Here is a 21,782-nt window from a genome sequence, read left to right as displayed (position 1 = left end):
CCCCATGATTAATCCAGGCAGAAGGAATACTTTAGCACCTCTGTACTCAATGATGTGGACACAACCCCTCAGCTGGCCTTTTCTGGGTTCTCCTTATCAAGTCCATGAAAGATTCTATCATTAAACATTCTGATTCTTTTTCTGATACTATCTTCAACCAACTACCCCCAAAAGTGGTATTAAAAGTGGCCTAAAAGGTCACACCATTCTAAGTGGGATTTCCAGTCAGCACTGTGCATCATTAGCTGAGCTAAAAGAGTCAGGGAACAGATGTCATATTCAAATGGGCTTCTAGCAGTGCTGTCCTGGATTGTTGTGTGAAGAAAACATATGTCCTGCTGTCCAGTGACTCTTCAATCCTAGGAGAAGGTCCTGAACTGCCTCGTGAAAACAAGGCCAGTGGTACGAGGCGCTGACACTGAGTCAGGTAAGAGCAGGAGTCAGTTACCATGGTGATATGGAAGGGGGTGGGGAAGCTTCATATTTTATCTTTCCTTCTCACTGAGAAACTAGTTCATAGAAAGTAACATTTCACTTTAACTCAAAGAGAAACTTGTCCCTTTCCCTCCCTGCCTCAGAAAACTAGCTTGTTAAGGAGAGGAACGACTTCATCTCAGCTTCCCTGAAGAGTTTATATTTGGCATACTAAGGATATTTCCAACACCATTCCTCAAATTCCTCTAAAGACTCTCCCAGTTACAGAAGCACTTGACCGAGACTTCAGTAAGGCCTTGTTTCTTCTCAAGCTTCAATAGCCTAAGTCACTTGAAAATTGTGATTTTTAAAAATAGGTGGAAAAAGTCTTTCTTAAAAAAACAAAAAACAAAATTAAAAAAAAAACAGAAAAACTCATACTGGGCATGGTGGCACACACCTTTAATCGCAGCACTTGGTAGGCAGAGGCAGGTGGATCCCTGAGTTTGAGGCCAGTCTGGTCTACAGAGCAAGTTCTAGGATAGCCAGGGCTACACAGAGAAACCCTGTCTTGAAAAACCAAACCAGGGCTGGAGAGATGGCTCAGTGGTTAAGAGCACCGCCTGCTCTTCCTGAGGTCCTGAGTTCAATTCCCAGCAACTACATGGTGGCTCACAACCATCTATAATGTGATCTGATGCCCTCTTCTGCCCTGCAGGTGTTCATACAAGCAAAACACTGTATACATAGTACTAAATAAATCTTTTTAAATTTTTTATTAATTTATTCAGATTACAACTCAATTGTTATCCCATCACTTGTATCCTCCCAATCTTCCCTCCCTCCCGCTTTCACCCTATTCCCCTCCCCTAGGTCTATGACCCAGGGGGACCTCCTCCCCCACTATATGGTCATAGGCTATCAACTCTCATCTTGGTAGCCTGCTTATTCTTTCTTTGAGTGCCACCAGGCCTCCCCACCAAGGGGAGGTGGTCAAATATGGAGCACCAGAGTTCATGTCAAAGTCAGTCCCCTCTCTCCACATAACTGTGGAGAATGTCCTGTCCATTGCGTAGATCAGAGTAGGGGTTCGATGTTTACTACTTGTATTGTTCTTGGTTAGTACAATAGTTTGAGCAGAACCCCTGGGTCCCGATCCACCCATCATGATGTTCTTCTTGTAGGTTTCTAGGAACCTTTGGGTAAATAAATCTTTAAAAAAAAAAAAAAGAAAGAAAGAAAGAAAGAAAAGAAAAAAGAAAAACCAAAACAAAACAAAAGGAAACCCTTCACATATTCTATTGACTTATCTATCTGAAATCCATATTTAATTATAAAGCTACTTTGCCATTACCTCATAGCATTTCCTTTAAAAGTGTCAGAGGTATCTTTGGTGTTAATCTGTAACTACCTTCAAGTCTTGCTGAATTTAACAAGTATAATCTATTCACAGGGATTAAGGAAGGCCAGGGGTTTATATCGGTGGCAGAGCTCTCCCGCTAATGTTGCAAGGCCCTGGGTTCAGTTCCCAACATGAAAAGGAAGTGGAAGGGACAGGAAGATGGGAGAAAGCAAGCGTGGCCTATCTCCACCCACCAAGCACTCTCAGTTGTCTCACGACAAATCTGAAAAGTTCACGATGCACCGGCAGCTTTGCCGCTTGTCAGCTGTGTAGTAGTGAACACACCAATCATTTATTCCAAATCCTAACGTTACGATCTATAGATTAGAGACAGTGACAGCTGCCTCCCATGGAGCTCCCGTAGGGTTTAAACTAGCTGAAAACCATAGTAAAAGCTTGAGAACCACAGCACTCACCGTTCGCTGACTGAAAGCTAAGAACCAGAATTGTTCCAATTGGCTACACCTTCTGCAAAGATCTAAAGAAACAAATTACTATTCCCTCAAGAATCTTTGGCCTTGGGGCAGCATCCAGGTGGGGAGAAGGTGTGAAGAGGAATTATGAGGGAGGAGCTCTGAGCATCCCGGCCCCAACACAAAGCCAGAAGTGTAGGTGGGACCCACTAGTCTCAGGAATGCAGCATGGAGAAATATGTGCTGTTACATAAACAGATATTACGCAAACGTATATACAACTACCACACACACAGATGGATATCTCTGTTGTATGGGAGGATAAAAGAGTTGGCAGAGAGACCAGAAAGCAACCTGAGCTGACAGACAAATGGCTTTAGGCTTTAAAAGACAGAAAATCTGGCTTTAAAACTTTTTTTGGTTTTTTTTTTTGTTTGTTTGTTTGGTTGGTTGGTTGGTTGGTTGGTTTTTCAAGACACGCTTTCTCTGTGTAGCATTGGCTGTCCTGGACTGGCTTTGTAGACCAGGCTAAAAAGCCTTTAATCTCAGCACTTGGGAAGCAGAGGCAGGCAGATAATTGTGAGTTCAAGGCCAGCCTGGTCTACAAAGCTAGTTCAGGACAGCCAAGATAACACAGAGAAACCCTGTCTCGGAAAAAAAAAAAGATGTTGGCTTTATCACTTTCTTTTTGGTATGAACGTGGGCAAGCTAATTAACTTTTTGTACCTAATGTGGATAATATTAGTACCTACCTTATAAAATCATTGGGAAGAGTAAATATATAAACTATTTAAAATACATACTGGTCATATTAAGCATCAGTTTCCTAGTCCATAAAATGGATAAAAAATTATAACTTCACAAGTTGTTAGATGAACTTAGTACATTTTCCCTATAAAATATTTGACATATAGTAAGTCAATAAATAGTTGACATTTTCATTAAAATGTGATGGATACCAAAAATAATTTTTAACCCTGAGAAAAGTATTTCATAATAGAATATAACAAAAAAAAAGGACTGTGAAAATCTTTACTCTCACTGTAGTGCTGAGTGTGTTTACTAGGGAACCCTGAGTAACTAGCACACATGTATATTTCCAGTGTGTAAAACACGTGAGTGATTCCACCTCTTAGATCTTCTAAAGGCTTTTAGCCAGAGTTGTAAATTTGACTTTTTGTTTGTTTGTTTGTTTTTGTTTTTTCGAGACAGGGTTTCTCTGTGTAGCCTTGGCTGTCTTGGACTCGCTCTGTAGACCAGGCTGGCCTCGAACTCACAGAGATCTGCCTGTGTCTGTCTCCCAGAGTTCTGGGATTACAGGCATGCCCCACCACGCCTGGCTAAATATGACATTTTTTTAAGAAACGTATTTATTTATTATGTATACAGTGCTCTTCCTGCATGACAGAAGAGGGCATTAGATCACAATTATAGGTGGTTGAGAGCCACTGTGTGATTGCTGGGAATTGAACTCAGGACCTCTGGAAGAGCAGTCAGTCAGTGCTCTTAACCTCTGAGCCGTTTCTCCAGCCCCTAAATTTGACATTTTTTAAAAGAAGAAACCACAGTGATTTTGAACTAATGTTCCTTTTGTTTAGCTCATTCAGAAAAAAAAATTTTTAAAGAGTAAATATAATAGCATGCAGATTAATAATCAAAAACAACTTACAGTTGTACTTATAACACTTCTATACATTTCTTAAATATCTCCATAAGGACCCTGCTGCAATGGCTTTTAAAAGAACTAGTAAGGGCTGGGGAGGCGGTTCAGTCAGTAAAGTGCTTGCCATGCAAGTGTGAAGACCCAAGGCTGGTCCTGCCGATCCATGTAAAAAGCTACTGTGCTGGTGTGCTCTATAATCCCAGCACTGGGGAGGGGGAGACCAGAAGACCCCTGGGGTTCGATGGCCATCCCACCTAACTAGTCAGTAAGTCCCAGGTTCCAGTGAAGAGACCCTGTCTCAAAAAAAAAAAAAAACCAAGGTGGACAGATCAGTGGTTCTCAACCTTCCTGATGCTGTGACTCTTTAACACAGATGCTCAAGTTGTGGTGATTCCCCTCCCCCCATAAAATTATTCCTTTGTGACTCCATAACTGTAATTTGCTACTGTTACAAATTGTAATGTAACTATCTAATTCTGATACACAGGATTTCAGATATGAGACCCACTTGCCTGAGGTTGTTCTCTGGCCTCCACGCACACGCAAACACACACACACACACACACACACACACACACACAGAGAGAGAGAGAGAGAGAGAGAGAGAGAGAGAGAGAGAGAGAGAGTGAGTGCATGGGGGCGGGGGTAAAAGGCTTGCTATACAAATTAAAAAATAAGGTTAACTAATCAGAACCCAAATAAACAGAACTTCTATTTAGTTCACTGGTTAACAGTGTCAGCTGTTGAGAAGCAGGGACAATGACCCGGACATGTTGACAAGGGTTAGCAATGAGGAAATAACTGGTAAAGCTAACCACCAGCATTGTCTAGGTAGTTGGGGCTGTAGCTAAATCATCTTTCAGCATGAGAAACGATTTTAATATTGAAAGGAGAAAACACTCGGTGAATGATAATCATCTTTGAGTTAAGTTTCCCTCAGCTATAGGTATTCAAACTGGAATCTTTTTCAGCTGTAATTTTTACTCTGAAACTAACAAGCAGACAACGTTAATATTAAGGACTCATTCCACAGAGTCTGGCACGGGGTCACCTGTGAACCAGGCCGAGTAGGGCCACCTTAGTCTTCCCGCCTAAAAGATTCTCAGGTGAGATGTTTGGAGGCTTCAGCAAACCGGTATCTCATGGGATTTGATGAGGACACTCCTAAAGGGTTCTTGCCTAGCACAGATTTAGGACTTCTGTGGAGAAGTCAGTGACATGTGCATCAATCTCTATCCCAAAAGGATGTGAACTCAAGTTTAAAATAACAGCCATAGGGCTGAAGAGATGGCTCAGTGATTCAGAGCACGGGCTGCTCTACCAGAGGTCCTGAGTTCAATTCCCAGCACCCACACGGTGGCTCACAACCATCTATAACTGTAGTCTCATGGGATCGGATGCCCTGTTCTGATGTACAGATAGATGTGCATGCAGATAAATAAATCCATATGTATATATGTAATAAATACATAAATAAATCTTTTATTTAAAAAAACTATCACCTATAAATTCTTCTAATCAATTAGCAGGATGATCTAGAAATATGAGAGCCATGTGTTAATTTTAAAATCTCTAGAACATACACTAAAAAACCCCAAAATTGCTCAATTAACTCAATATTTAAAATACTGATCATACAATAATATAACAATTACTGCTAAACTCTTTCATCTTATTCTTTCATATAAAATCTTTGAAATCCGTGGTGTGTTTTACATTTGCAACAGACTTCAATCTGAACAAGCCTTGTTGGAATGTGCCATAGTGACATGCAGCACACAGGCATATCAGTACGGACTCGTTTTGTCAACTGGACACCAGCAGTAGCCGGGAAGAGGGAATCCCAAGTAAGGACTCGCCTCCATCAGCCTGGCCTGTGGGGCATGTCTGTGGGGACGTTGTCTTGTTTGTTGATTAATGTGGGGGCCATAGGCTAACTGTGGGTGGTGCCACTTGGGCAGGTGTCCCTGGGGAACATAAGAACGGGGTACCTCAGCATGGGCCTGAAGGCAAACTGGTAAGCAGCATCCTTCCATGCCTCCTGGTCTTGCTCTTGCTTGACTTCCTGCCCTGGTCCCTCAATGATGGACTGTGGTCCCAACACGAAAGCCAAATAAGCCCTTTCCTCCCCACACTGCTTTTGGCCATGGTGCTCAACAACAATAGAAAGGAAGTTAACACAGCACTACATCAGACAGCAAAGCCTAGAATCCAAGTTCCCAGGACTCAGGGATATACATTTCCAGTGACAAAAATTCTAATTACATTACTAGATCTATTGATAGAAGACTATTACTATAGTGACCTCAATTCTAGCCCAGATGACAATTTTGAAACATATAATTAGGAACTCCTAGACAGGCGCATTCCTTCCAGTGTATTTACTGTCAGCAGAGAGTTTCCTTCTATAATTACTTTTAAATCACTTTTTGTTTGTTTTGTTTCACTGAGACAGGGTTTTATTGTGTGGCTCAGGCTGGCCTTAAACTTGTAATCCTCCTGCCTCAGTGATGGGATTGCAAACTTGTGGCACCACACCAGGCTTAAAATTATATTCTTCAACAGGAAGCAGATCAAAACACTATTAAATTTCTTTATTAAGTCAGATAAATTATAGCTTTCTTTCTGGAATGAATGAACTCTGTATTCGCCAAACATGTAATATTCCCATATTCCATTAGTGCTCACAAATAAATGGCTTTTTGTCCCATATTTCGTGAAAGAATATGTCAAATATAGCTTCAAATACTTCATAGAAAGTTAAACTATATTCATTATCATTAAAAAAAATGGTTACACCCACACAGGGGTAATAAGATTAATTAGTACAGATCACATGGGGTGCAGTAACTGATAGTGACATCAATTCTGCGGAAGCACTCACTTTCTCTGCTAGGAGCTCTCGGATCTTGCTTGCTTGAACTCGGAATTTCATGAGCTGAGCCTCCAAAGCTACGCAGCGTTCTTTCCAATCTACCGGTCCTTCTGGCTCCGAGGGGTCCGCCATCTTTCTCCTAAAAAAAAGAAAGGAGGGAAAACAGTCAAACAACACACACATTAACACTGAAGATAATGCAACAGTTGTCTCAATGGATGCCATCACATACTAGTCTTAAATTCTGAGATGAAGCCAGCACTTGCTACAGTTTAAAGATCTCAATGACGGATAAGAAGCCAAGGCTGGAAGCCACACTGGGGTGCTTAACTTTCTGTCTCAGTTTACCCATGCTAAGAGAGAGACACTAACAAGCACACGTTCCATGGACAAGCTGTGAGGAACAAATGAAGCAACGCTGCTTCCAACAGAACTGTGAAGTACAAGGCGGCAAAGTCCAGACACAGACGATTGTATATAAACTCTTCCCAATGGGTAAAGACTTGAAAATATCCACTCATAACTCACACTTCAGACTTGAAGACATACCACGCTGTGCTGGTAATGTGACAAAATAGCCTATGGAATTACCATACCTGTGCCAAGATGATGGTTTAGATTTGCAGTAAAATGATGACTTGGTACCATTTTGGATTTGTCTGGGTCCAAGCTAAAGTCTCTGAAGCCAGAAAGCCTTTTCAGGTAAGAAGAGGAAACAGATACAGATGAAATCTGGAGTTATCTACATTTAGTAAATCTGGACTCAGTGTTTCGTTTTGGGTTTTTTTGTTTTTTGTTTTGGTTTTTTTTCCGATGTAGGGCTTCTACATGTAGGCTGCCCTAGTACTGACTGTGTAGACCAGGCTGGCCTCAAATTCAGCGAGATCTGCCTGCCTCCGCCTCCCGAGTGCTGGGATTAAAGGCGAGCCACCACCAAATGGCAGACTCAGTGTTTTCTATGATATTAGCTGTTCTTCTGAAGAAGATTAATTGCGGGAGGAGGCTTTTCTGGAGGGAGGAAGCTCTAGGCCAGGAGAGGTGGTCTTGCACGTCTAAAGGACTACTGGTTTCAGAAGCATGGATGCTTCTGGCTCTGGGTGGGATTCATGACAGTAGTTGGAATGTTTACTAATGTTCAGTGGCCAAGTTGTATTTCTGAATGACCTTTTTGCCATGAACTGATGAAATCTGAGTTAGGAATGGATTTTCCGAAGGAACCACGCTCCAGTCTAAGAGAACACATGATGATAAATATTCAGAACTTTCCTGTATTTACTGTCATATATCCTGTTCCCTAAACATACACCAAAACTTTAAAACTGTATGCTACAAGCTCCCTTTATAATTCTAGCACTTGACAGGCCGGGGCAGGAAGATTATGGTACATTCAGGGCCCTCCTTGACTACACTTCAAGTTCCAGGTTCCGGGCCGGTCACGACTACATAGACCATCTCAAAAGAAAACGAACAAAACAAACAACCAAACAAAAACCCTGCCAGCTACTGAAGACTAGCCTGAAAACTGCTTTCCTTAAGCACGAAGAGATGATTTGTGCTTAAGACAGTTTCCACTTTAATACTGAAATTATCGTTCCACAATTTGGAAACAAATAGAAAAGAATTGTTCTACAAAGGCAGCAACTTCTGTTCCGATCAGCCCTAGCCACTGCAGATCTTTAGACACTCCTTGGCCACAAACTGCAGAAATGCCACTGAAGAGTTGGAGAAATTTTTCCTGCTTTTATAGAATCCACCCCTACTGATTTCTGGTTGGTTTTTTTTTAAATATTAGCTTTGTGGATGACACTTTATTAACATTTACTGTTAATGTTTCATGTTGATATCACAAACTTTTCCATTCTGTTGTGACTTCACCTTTCTATTAGCTTTAGATGGAACACAGGAAAAGAAAGCAGATAAAATACTTAAAAATAAAAAGCTTTAAGAAAATAGGCATCCTTAATTCTTAACCGTTCAGAAAAATATGGATGTTGTTCTACCACAGGCAATATAATCTATTTCATGCTGGGTTACGTTTTCCTCTACAGTAAGAATAACTTGTCTGTGCCACAGTGTAAGGTGTTGGCCTTGAATTGCTGAGATTTGAACTCTGGGCTGGGAAGACAAGTGCTTTGCCAATAGTTTACATACCTAGCCTATGGTTTTTTTTAAAATAGCATAAATACTTTTCAACAAATGCAAGTGAATCAAGGCAATGTATCATACGAATAGAATAAAGGACAAAAAATACATGATCATTTCAACAGCACAGACAAAAGTTTGACAAAATCCAACATCTCTTCCTAAGAAAAGCATTCAACACACTAGCAGCGGGAATTCTTCACCGTGGTAAGGGACATTTTGAAAAGTCCACAGCTGACAACTTACACGCGCATCAGTGATTGCACGTCCCTTTGAGATCAGCAAAAGACAAAAAAAATCTGTTCTCACTTCTGCTCTACCTTATACTAGAGATGTAGCCAAGGCAAGAATAAAATAAACAGGTTCTAGATTTTAAAAGGAAGTAGGATTATTTGCAGAGGATATGATCATGTACATAGAAAATTCTAAAAAACACACATATACATGCACACACACACAACCTATTAGAACTACTGAGAAAGGTGTTAGGTTTTGCAATTATGAAAAATCAAGTTCTACACACTAGCAAAGAAAAAAATCCCAAATTAATAAAATATCCCACACGTCGTCAAAGAAAGACATGGTGTGCTCATGGATTGCAATCTGTTCAGATGACGAGACTTGTAAATGGGTGAGCAATGCAATAACTGTAAGTATTCCAACTGGGTTTTGAGGGGAGGGCAAAAATTGACAAGTTGATCCTAAAATTCATCTAGAAATTTAAGGGCCCAAATCTTGGTGAGCTTAAGGAGTCATAGACTCAAACTTCAAAACTTGCTACAAACTGCAGCAAGTACCAAGATGTCAGCAGAATAGAGTCGAGCCCAGAAATACAACCTCCTGTTGACAATCGTTTTGGTTTTTGTCAAGAGTACCAAGACCATTCAACAGGGATGATAACAACATTGTTAACAAACGATGGGCATCCACATGCAGAAGAATGAATGTGGTCCCCTCCCTCATCCCAGATACACAAAGTAGCATAAGATGTAACGAAGGCCAAAATGTAACCCAAAGCTCTAAGAGGAAATCAGAAAATAGATAAATGAAACCTCATCAAAATTTAAGAATTATGCATCTCTAAGGACACTATGGAGAGCTTGTACAAATAACCTACAAAAGGGTAAAGAACTATTTGAACATTGGGTGTCCAGAATATGGAAATGATCCAAACAACTCAATCAGTAAAAAAGACAACCTTCCAGGCTTGATGGTGCATGCCTTTAATCTCAACACGGAGGAGGCAGTGGGAGGTGGATCTCTGTGAGTTCTTGACCAGCCTGAGAGCTAGGGCTACATAGTAAGACCCTGTTTTGAAAACAAAACCAAAAAGGAAATGTAATTTTGGGGTTTTTTGTTTTGTTTTGTTTTTCAAGACAAGGTTTCTCTGTGTAGCCTTGGCAGTCCTGAACTCACTTTGTAGACCAGGCTGGCCTCGAACTCACAGCGATCCACCAGCCTCTGCCTCCTGAGTGCTGGGATTAAAGGCGTGTGCCACCACGCCTGGCTGGAAATCTAATTTTAAAAGTAGGCAAAATCAGGGCCTGGGGAGATGGATTACATGGTAAAGTGCTTGCCACACAGGCATGAGAACCTGATTCGACCCTCAGATGAGAGAATGTCTCCATCAGATTGTAGGGCATTTTCTGTGCTAATTGACGTGGGTGGGCCCAGGCCATGGGGGTAGAGCAGGGTCATCTCTGGGCTAGTGGTTCTAAGCTGTATAAGAAACCAGGCTGAGGGCTGGAGAGATGGCTCAGTGGCTAAGAGTGCCGCCTGCTCTTCCAAAGGTCCTGAGTTCAATTCCCAGCAACCACATGGTGGTTCGCAACCATCTGTAATATGATCTGATGCCCTCTGATACATGCAGGTAGAACACTGTATACCTAATAATAAATAAATAAATCTTAAAAAAAGAAAAAAAAAAAGGAAACCAGGCTGAGCTGTATAGAAGAAACCAGGCTGAAACCAAGCCACGAGGAACAAGCCAGTAAAAAGAATACCTCAATGGCCTCTATTTCAGTCCTGCCTCCAGGTTCCTGCCTTAGTTTTCCACTCTGACTTCCCTCAACGATGGAACGTGTGATCTGAGAGTTGTAAGCTGAAACAAACCCTTTCCTCCTCAAGTGGCTTTTGGTCACAGTGCTTTGTCACAGCGATAGAAACCCCAACTAAGACGGAAATTGGTACCAGGGAATGACCAACCTTGCCATGTTTTTTGTTTGTTTTTTATTCATCTCTCATATATTATATCCCAACTGCAGTTTCCCCTCCCTTCACTGCTCCTCCCAGTCCCTTCCCTCAACTACTGGGATCTGCTCCTTCTCCTCTTCTACTTCCACTCAGAAAAGAGCAGGATTCCCGGGGACATCAGTGGAACACAGCATAACAAATTACAATAAGACTAGACACATAGTCTCATCTCAAGGCTGGACAAGCCAACCCAGTAGGAGGAAAAGGGTCCCAAGAGCAACCGGAAGAGTCAGAGAGATACCCACCCCCATATACACACATATACTCCCATTGTATGTAAGAACACCAAGCTACACAACCATAGTTTATATGCAAAGGACCTAGCTCAAACCCGCACAGACTCCCTGATTGTAGCTTCAATCTCTATGGGTCCTTATGAGCCCTACTTAGTTGATTCTGTAGGCTGTACTCTTTGACCCCTTTGGCTCTTACAAACCTCCTGACATCTCTTCTGCAGGGTACCTGAAGTCTGGCCTAATGTTTGGCTGTGGGTCTCTGCATCTGCTCCCAGGCTACGTTGTTGTTGTTGTTGTTGTTGTTGTTGTTGTTGTTGTTTTTGTTTTGTTTTGTTTTTTTAAAGCAGGGAGTGTGCAAGGAGTTTGGAACTTTCGGCTGGAAAAGCCATTGGGTGCTCAGAGCTCAGTGAGCTGTTCCTGAGGAACATGGAAGGTAATAATGTTAAAAGTGCTAAAGACAGGAAAGGCCTGGCTTGGAAAGTTCCAGAAGGAAGCTTGAGAGCACCTTAAAGACTTTACTGGGGTCATTTAATCCCTTGTGTTAAGAATCTGGGCAGCTGGGGCTGAAGAACCAGCTGTGGTTATAGAAGAGACCAGAAGCTCTGAAACAGAACCTTTGCTTTACTTGGACAATCAATGATGGTTAGCTGAAGTTGAGAAATTATCATTGACTAAGAGACCAGCATCCCTGAGGTAGAATTTTTCTGAGACAAATTTCCTCAGGGTCAACACAAAGAAGATGTGGTCCAGAGAAGGCCAAGGTTGTGTTTCATGCTGGCAGCCAAACTTGGTAACGCATAAGGAGTCACCCAGATGGTGCTGGTTTTGAAAGCATGAGCGGGCAGGTCATGGGAGAGCAGCTGAGTCTTGGCTCTGTGAGAGGCCAGGAGAGGTCACTGGTGAAGGCACAGCCTCAGTTGTAGCAGAATATTGGAGATGCCAGGACTATGGGGCAACCACCAAGGAACAGCAGCATCCATGGAGTGCAACTGGCCTCGAGCTATGAGACAAGCCGCATGTGCTGTGACCCGCAGAACCACAGTGGTGGAGCTGCTGAAGCCCTCTGGAGCCCAGAATATTGTGAGTGCCACATGCCTGACTCTGACTTTGGGATGTGACTGTGCTCTAGTTCTTCCCTCTCGGAGCAAAGTATATAGCAATTTGTATTTTATAGGTACCCACACTTAAAACACTTTGAATTTTTTTGTTTGTTTGTTTGGGCTTCTTAGGGGTCTCCCCCCCTCCCTCTCTCTCTCTCTCTCTCTCTCTGGTTGTTGTTGTTGTTGTTTGGTTGGTTTGGTTTTGGTTTGGTTTGGTTTGGTTTGGTTTGGTTTGGTTTTTTTGAGACAGGGTCTCTCTGTGTTAGCCTTGGCTGTCCTGGACTTGCTTTGTAGACCAGGCTGGCCTCAAACTCACAGGGATCCACCTGCATTTCCCTCCCGAGTGCTGGGATTAAAGGCGTGCGCCACCACACCTGGCCCCGACTTTCAATGTTTTAAAGAGACTTTGGAATTTTAAGTGTTAAAATTTATTAAAGACTGGGACTTTTAAAAAGTTGGAATGTTTAGCGAGGTGCTGTGGTGTACACTTTTGAACCCAGCACTTGGGAGGCAGAGGCAGGTGGATCGATGTGTGTTCAAGGCCAAGCTTGGTCTACAAAGTAAGTCTAGGTCAACCTAGACTTAGAAAGACAAAGTAAGGCTATGCAGAGAAACCCTGTCTCGAAAAGCCAAAAAAAAAAAAGTTGGAATGTTTTATATTGTGATTTTAATATTAACATGACATCTTGGGGACAGCAAGAGAGAGAAGGTTATGGTTTAATAGTGATGTGTTTTGTGTCAAATTGACAAGGCCTCCATTGTTTTGGTTGGCTTTGGGTTTTGGGTTTTGTCAAGTTGACACAAGCTAGAGTTATCAGGGAAGAGGAACTTCAACTGAGAAAAATGTCTGCATCCAGACTGCCTGTAGGCAAGTCTGTAGGGCGTTTCCTTTATTAGTGGTTGAGGTCAGCAAGAGAGGAAAGGGTATGGTTTAACCGTGATAGGTTTCTGTGTCAGGTTGACAAAAACCAAAAACCTGGGCATGCCCAGCCAACAGAGGGAGCTGTACCACCTCTGGGCAGTTCCTGAAGCAAGCAGTCTGAGCACAGCGTGAGGAGAAAGATGATAAGCAGCTCTCCTCCATGGTCTCTGCCTTAGTTCCTGCCCCCAGGTGCCTGCCCTGACCTATGTACATGAAGGACTACAAACTGTGAGCTGAAATAAAGCCCTTCCTCCCCAAAGCTGTTTTGGGTCATAGTAATTATCACAGCAATAGAAAGCTGACTAGTACACACACACACACACACACACACACACACACACACACACACACACACACACAATTAGAACAGACATTTCTTCAAAGGAAATACATAAATGGTCAATAAACACACAAAATTCCCAGCATCATTAACTGCAAGAAAAAAGTCAAAGAATAAGTGAAAAATCAAAATCATGATGACATTCCATTTCACCCCACGTTGGCTCAACATACTGAAATGGAAAAGCACATGGGCTAACGAGGGTTGATGAGGCTGTGCAGAGATTAGAACTCTTAGATGTCGCTGGTGCTGCAAAAATGGCATGGTTAAACAGCTCCTCAGGTGTTTATAAAGTCATCCTACGGTCCACAACTCCAGGTCCCATGTTGTATATAAAGTGCCCAGAACAGCCAAGTCCAAAAAAGATAGAAAGCAGATCAATGGTTGCCAAGGAGACGAGGAGACGGCAATTGAGACTCACTACTAATAGGCCTGCAGTGGTCCTCAGCTTCCTATGGCAGTGACCCTTTAATATGGCTCCTTGTGTCATGGTGACCCTAACCACAACATTATTTTTGTTGCTACTTCATAACTGCAATTTGCTACTGTTAGGAATCGTAATGTAAACACTTGTGTTTTCCGATGGTCTTAAGTGACCTCTGTGAAAGAGTTGCTCAATCCCCAAAAGGGTCGTTCGTTCAACCCCCCGAAAGGGTCGTTCAACTCCCAAAGACGTTGCAACTCATAGGTTGAGCACCACTGGCTTATAGCTTCTTGGAGAGATAAAGAAAATATTCCAAAACTGTATTGTGGTGACTGCACAAACTTGCAAATCCCCTAAGCTATACGCTTTCAAAGGATCAATTTATGGTTTGTGAATTATATCTCAATTTAAAAGTATATATACAAATAAAGGAAATGGGCATATACTAGGACCACATTTACAGATTTAACCATTCAATAGGAGTAGTTATCCCTGCCAGGAATCTCACCAATAATTCAAATAATAGATTACTAACTGTTAACCTAAACTATGAAAAAGTTTAGTACATATCTCTTTACCTAGAACTTTGCTATGAAAAGTGATATGAGAAAATTCAAAGTTAAATACATCTGCTTTTCTTTAGTTGTAATAATTATACATTTGTATGATGAAGTAGAAGAGCTTTAAGATTATCAAACATGCTTTTTTGACATCTTTGAGTCCCAATAACTAAGCCATAGTAAGAGGAATTCAAAACTTCAGTTTGGTTTTGTGATGGCCCAAGGTCTAGACACGTGATCGCCTTGTGTCACTCTGCAGTTCTGTAACTAGGTAGAAGGCAGCTGTGACACACAAGAAAGAAAGCACCACTCTGAGCAGTTAAGAATGTGGATTCTCAACAGTTTTGTCACCCATAGTGACCGAACTGTATGGCTTTGGGGCTATCACTCTCTTCTTAAAATGGCCTAAGTTTTGAACTCTAAGGGGATCTACCTTCTCTGCTGGGAGTCAGGAAAAAAAAACTGAGATTTTTCCAAGACCTCCAGTGACTTTGTCAATATTTACTGACACAAAGTAAACTGTTTACTGTTGTGAAGTGAACGCTCTTTTCTCTGAATCTCTGACTTCCTGTTTCTTTTCCAAATCCTAAAAGGGGGTGGGAGGAGGTTTTAAAAAAGAAAAAGAAGAAAGAGGGAAAGAAGAAGAAAACGAGAGAGGAAAGGACGTAGGATACTACCTTCGCTCATGGTCATGAAATTTGGATAAACCCCTAAAACCTTCATTTTCTCCAGGAACAGTTTGGGCTGTGAGTTGTCTTCGCCTCCCCTCCCCCTAATGCAGAAAAGATGTCTTTCTTAACTGGACTGAAACATGCCTTGTTTAAAGAACCCTACCACCACCTAGACCCACTTGGACCACGCCTGCCCTTCCGCGGCACTGCCCAGAACAGCCTGCTCCTGGCTCCACACACTCCTTCAGGACACACACAGAGCTGTAAGGTCCAGGCTCGCAAAGCCTGAAACTTTCACAAAGAAGCCAGTGACCTGCAGGTAGTCCGGCATGAGCACAGTTTGCAAGGCAAAATGTCTTAACTTTTCGTGGGGCAAAATGTCTCAACTTCTCAAAGAGGCAGCTTTATTTCGGGGTACTTCTGTCACCTTAGGGCGCTCTGGCGTCGGGCGGTCGAGCAAGTGGAGGTAGGTGTTAAACATGAAAAGCTGGAGAACTTTGGTCCCGGAGTTCCTTCACAGCACAGCTCTCCAGAAGCGCAGGCCGAACTGTAGCATCGCCGATGGGACCCACGGCATGCGGGGACGCGGGGCTGCCCAGCAGCGCGCCCGCCCGACGACCCCCCGGTGGTGCCACTAGCCCGGGCCCGGCTTTTCTAACAGAACGTCACAGGAGCCTAGGGTACGTAGTGCCACCCCCGCCGGCTCGTGCGGGTGACTCGGGACCCAGGCCGAGCCCGGGCGCGCGGTGTCTTGTACTGCATCCCCGTCCCGCTTCGCCGGCCCCACCACCGCCCCTTTCCTCGCCGGCTACACGGGACGACGTGGTCCCGGGGTGAGGGACCCCCGGAGCCAGGTCCCCGAGGGCAGGGTCCCCGAGGCCGATGGACCCTGCGATCTGCCCACCTGCCTACCTCTGCCGCGGCGACCGATGTCCGGGCCTCGCCTGCTACCCGGCTCCGCCGGCTTCCCCGGCTCTCAGCCCGCGCCGGCAGCTCTCGGAGCCCGGAGTGGGCCGGGGACGGCACCGCCTCCTCCGGGATTGGCGGCTGGAGTAGCTAATCGGAGGCGGCGGCCGACCACCGGGCGTCATTGGAGGAGGTGTTTATCTTTGGCTCCTCCTGGCGCCCCTCTGAGTAAGGAGCTCTGACCCAAAGAGGTGCTTCTACTGCCTTCCCCACACCTAGACTTCAAGGCCTGTTGTAGCGTTTAGTCACCTCTTTTCCATTCCCTTTGCCTCGGCTGGACCTGTGTACCACCCTCTTGCATAGTTTCTCTAGGCCTGAACTCTATCCTCTTGTTGATCTTTCATCTATCTTTCTACTTGGGAGTAAGTGTGTAGAGTTAAGTGTGCAGTTTGCCAAAAGCCTTTATTGTCTTCCTGATGCTTAAACAGCCAAGAACAGATTTCCGTGTGCAGCCTGCAAAGCCTCCCTCCTACTTGTGCAAGTTTAGTTTTCACAGCTGCTGTTCACACCTCCAGAGACTGTGGTCCATGTATGCCCCCAGCCTGAGGAATCCAGCTGGGAAGGCTGACAGGCTGTTTCCTGCCCTTCCTTTAAAAGTTCTATCTATTCTCTCAGCATGGCCGCGGTCGCAGTCTCTTTCTGAAGGTGCAGGCCACCCCACAAAGCGGAAACCTCGGCTCCTGTGTTCGCCCTCAGATCGTCCAGGTCCTTGCCGCTCTTGGCGAGCACACGTTTTCCTGATCTTCTACTGTTGTAACCATCAGCCAGAGAGCATTTGAAAGAGAAGATGTGTGTTGTTCCTTTTTGGCCTCCTCTTCAGCATATTGCACACAGCATATTGTGTGAAGACACGAATGATAAATTTGGTTGGATTCCACATCCCAAGCTGAGGCCTAGAGAGGCCAGTCTTGGGAGAGATGGAGAAGGCAGAGGAAGGGAGGGGAGGGGAAGGGAGGGGAGGGGAGGGGAGGGGAGGGGAGGGGAGGGGAGGGGAGGGGAGGACAAATTCTGGGTTTTAGAGGAAATCCTTCCCCAGGTCACAAAACTAGGTCAGAAAGTTACTCTTTTGATACACAGCTAACTAATAGAAAGGGTCAGAAGGCTTTTTCCACTTCAAGCTTTTTAGAAAAGGAAACGCCAACCTTATATAGGGAAAAAAATGACTAAACTGATAAAGAGTTGCAACGTTCCTTAGAGAGAAAGCAATAAGTGCAAACAAATAAGGCCAGCAAGCAAGCATCAGGCGTCCATATTTCTTCCAGAGCACTCATTTTGGAGTGGATCCCAGACAACCCCCACACATCAAATTCCTTCTGCCTTCTGTGGGAGCTGATGATGCGTATCATATGAAAAATTGTCTCCAAACAGTCTTGGCAAACAAGTAGGCTGGACTGGGCTTATTTTGCAGAGCACGCAGGAGTTAAGTAAACAGTTAAAGTAAGTTGCATAATGTAACACAGCAAGTCAGTAGAGACCCAGCAAGAGAAAGACAGAGGACGCCAAAATAAAATCACTTCCGTTTGTGAGTCAGAAATATTAAGTAGACTAGCTGAGCTGAGTGAGTCAATTCACTCATAAAAAGCAGCCTTCTAAACATGGCTGCCATCCTTGAAGGGCTCGGCTGGTGTCCACTTATAGGCACCTTTTTCTAGAAACATGGCAAACTGAATTTTTTGGCTATGAAGGGAAAAAAAAAAGTTCAATAGCATTCTGTTTCCAGATGTGTAAAACAAAACAAAAACAAACAAACCCCAAGCCATAGTTGATATAATGGAATATTATTAAGCACTTTTTTTTTTAAAAGTGGAGACTGGGAAGCCTGTAGTCTCAGCACTTGGGATCTGGGGGTAGAAGGGTGAAGACCCTGATCAGCTACGTAGTGAATCTGTGTGAGGGCAGCCTGGCCTACATGAAACAGGAGACAGGGTGATGGGGGAAAGAAGCCAGGCTACTTGTTGACTACACCTTTGAAAATACGCTAAATGAAAAGAGCTAATCACAAACTAAAATAGTGTATAATTCCATAAATAGAGGATGCTCAGAATAGGTGAGTCCACAGGGGTGGATTAGTGGTTACCCTGGGCTGAGAAGGATGCGGGTGGTAGTCGAGAGCAGTGGTTATCAACCTGTGGGTTGTGACCCTTTGGGGGTTGAGTGACCCTGCACGGGAGTCCCCTAAGACCACTGGAAAATACAGATCTTTACATTGTGATTCATAACTGACAAAATTGCAGTTCTGAATTCGCAACAGAATACTTTTATGGTCGGGGGTCACCACAACATGAGGAACCGTATTAAAGTGTTGCAGCGTTAGGAAGGCTGAGAAGAGCTGATCTGGGGAGCAATGAAAGTGATTTGGAAATTGTGATGACTACACTGAAAGCCATGAACGCATATCATTTAAATGGGTGGGTTGTGTGTTCTATGAGTTACAACTGAAAGGTATTTTTAGGGGTAGAAGGGATGGCTTAGTGCCCAGACCTGGGTCCCCAGCAGGCATGTACAAGTTGGGCAAGGGTGGTACTTATCTATAACCTGAGCTCTGGGGATGCTGAGGTACATCCCTGTAGCTCAGTGGCCAGCCAACCAAATCAGTGAGCTCCAGGTTCAGTACAAGACTGTCTCAAGACATAGAGTGGAAAGCAAGGAAGATACCTGATGTTGACCTCTGGCCTCCATGCACAAAGGTATGCGTTTTCACATGCACCCACAGGCACACATGCATCACACACACACACACACACACACACACACACACACACACACACACCATTGTTAAAAAAGACTTTTACATGTTTTGTATTCTTTACTAAGTAGATGGTAGAAAATCCCCAGTCACCCCTATCAAATGCTCACAGAAGTGTGTCCCTTATTCACTTCTTTGCCTTGGTAGTTATACTCAGTTTTCTGTGGCAATGTGATTGCCCACTTCCTCTGTTACTCCATAAGTGACATAAGAGCAGAAGCACTGGTCCTCATCTTAGTGTGTGCACGGCATGTGGCACAGCGCCTGGCACATAGACGATACATCATAAATACTTATTGAATGATTGACAAAGTCAGCAAGGGATGCGTTTTATTGGCTATTTGTGATATTCCAAGCTCTGTAGTAGGTTGTGAGAAATACAAAGGTGAGCTCAAAGCACATCAGTCCAGATCCTCTGTCTTCATGGAGTTTCATTGTAGGGAAAAAAAATGAGTGTTCACAGAACCCATACACCATTAGGTGCTGGACGGGGATTCCCATGACATCACACAGCTGAATAATAAGCAGGTGATGCTCCATGTTCAGAAGCCAAGAACACCTTTCTACGTGATTCTTGAGATGACGTCCGAGAGCATTAACAAGGAACAATAAAAGGGATGATAGGAAGAGCATTGTGGGTAATGGTACATAGCAGGTACCAGGCTTTGTAATGAATAAGAGACTACTGTGTCCGGGGAACTGAATGAGGGCCAAGGGGTCAAGAGCACAGAGGGAGGTGGGGAATACCAAGAGAGGATGGCTAGACCAAAAGGGATGTCCCATGAAAGTCTTCACCTACCAGGAGATTGGGATACATGTGAGGACCTCCTACTGGGACTCTAGGTGAGAGAAGCATGGGAGAATGGGCAAATAGAAAGACCTAGATGGTCTTAGAAACCTACAAGAAGAACATCATGACAGGCAAATCTGGACCCAGGGGTGTCTACTTAAGCTTCTGCACCAACCAAGGACAATACATGCAGTAAACATTGAACCCCTACTCAGATCTACCCAATGGGCAGGACATTCTCCACAGTTGTGTGGAAAGCAGGGACTGACTCTGACATGAACTCTGGTGCCCCTTATTTGGCCACTTTCCCTTGGTGGGGAGGCCGGGTGGCACTCAGAGAAAGGATAAGCAGGCTATCAAGATGAGACCTGATAGGCTGTGACCATATGGTGGGGGAGGAGGTCCCCTCTGTCACAGACCTAGGGGAGGGGAATAGGGTGAAAGAGGGAGGGAGGGAGGAACAGGAGGATACAAGTGAAGGGATAACAATTGAGATGTAATCTGAATAAATTAATTTAAAATGTTTAAATTTTTTAAAAAAGAGGCTGGAAGGAGAAGGAGCCAGTCCCACATGAGGCTGTGAGGAAAAGACTTCTCAGGCTGTACCCGGATCTGAGTTAAAATGCAGACTCAGGGTCAATGGTCTGGGATGGGAACTAGCAAACTCCTGGGATGCACATTGTATGGGAGTGTCATAACTATGCTATAGATATACCGCAGCTCCTAAACCGTGGGCTATACTCCCATTTGGGGCCATGTAACTAAATGTGAAGGTTAAGAAAAGATGGCGACGGTAGGGCTGGAGAGATGGCTCAGAAGTTAAGAGCACTGTTCTTCCAAAGGTCCTGATTTCAATTCCCAGCAACCACCTGGTGGCTCACAATCATCTACAATGAGCACTAGTGCCCTCTTCTGGCTTACAGGCACAAATGCGGGCAAAATACTGTATAAATAATCTTAAAAAAAAAAAAAGTTCGGTGACAGTGAAAGATTTCTAAAAGTATAGTAACCAAAAGTGAAATCAAGATCAAAAGCAGAAGGAATCTGAGGTGCTTCTGGGAGCACTCCCCTGGGAGCACTCACCTGGGTGGCACTTCTCAGCCCCACTGAAGCTTTGGCTCTGAACACACAACACATGTGCTTTGGATGGCATGTGCCCCCTGCCATGTACCATGAACGAATGCTACCTCAAACCCTTTCTCTCAGAGACCAGACTGTTGCCCAGAGCTATGAACTATCTTAAAATAAAAAAAAAAAAAGCAAGGGAAGGGACAACCAACATGGTTCTCCAAGTGGATGGGCAAGGAAGACAGTTTGCTTAGTGTACATCTTACTCCAATTTGGGACTTCAGTGGCAAGATATCAGACTGTGTATATTGTGAACGTTTCTGATGCTATTAAAGAAGAGAGATTAGATTACTGCTGGATATATCAAAATATAGCAGATGATATCGTGGTGGGAGTGTGTGAGGGAGGAAGAAGTTATGTGAGACAGAAAGCATGAGACCAGGGAAATGTCAGACTCTTCAAAAATGAGCCATCCTCGAGGAACCTCATGTACACCTGACAAACCTCCCTCTTTTGAGACAATTCATGATGGAAAGGTCTCTATGACCTAATGACCTTTCCAGCAGGCCCCATTTCTTAAGCCACACTAGCACCACCTCGCTGTGTACCAAGCCTCTAGCTCATGAACTCTGGGGGACAAACCATACCTGAAGTATAGCACTGTACCCCAGTGCCTGGGCATGATGGATCTCTCAATCCTTTGGGTTTCAATGGAGGCAAGACTCTCTCTGACCTCATTCCATTGGGTGAGCTGGATCCCTATTGTCACTGTGTCTGTCAGCAGCACCCATAGGTGG

General features: G+C 43.9%; 1 protein-coding gene across 6 annotated transcripts in view; it reads right to left on the bottom strand.

Annotated features, from left to right (window-relative positions):
* Positions 1-16,531, bottom strand: part of PLEKHH2 (pleckstrin homology, MyTH4 and FERM domain containing H2) — a 102,223-nt gene extending 85,692 nt beyond the window's left edge. The window contains exons 1-2 of one of the 6 annotated variants that reach the window (XM_084791403.1): positions 16,328-16,531; positions 6,777-6,906 (exon numbers count right to left, since the gene is read on the bottom strand). In XM_084791403.1, the coding sequence (XP_084647529.1) occupies positions 6,777-6,899 (123 nt within the window). In that variant the 5' untranslated portion in view covers positions 6,900-6,906; positions 16,328-16,531. Of the gene's footprint in view, positions 1-6,776; positions 6,907-15,777; positions 16,040-16,327 lie in introns of those variants that run through there. The other 5 variants (XM_084791404.1, XM_084791402.1, XM_084791401.1 and 2 more) reach the window with 5 other exon arrangements.
* Positions 16,532-21,782: the final 5,251 nt, after the last annotated feature.

This window comes from Acomys minous (genome assembly GCF_964271855.1).
Source record: "Acomys minous genome assembly, chromosome: 8".
In the NCBI taxonomy this organism is placed as follows: Eukaryota; Metazoa; Chordata; class Mammalia; order Rodentia; family Muridae; genus Acomys; species Acomys minous.
The sequence above is the reverse complement of the archived record's forward strand: the minus strand, read 5'-3'. Positions and strand labels throughout refer to the sequence as shown.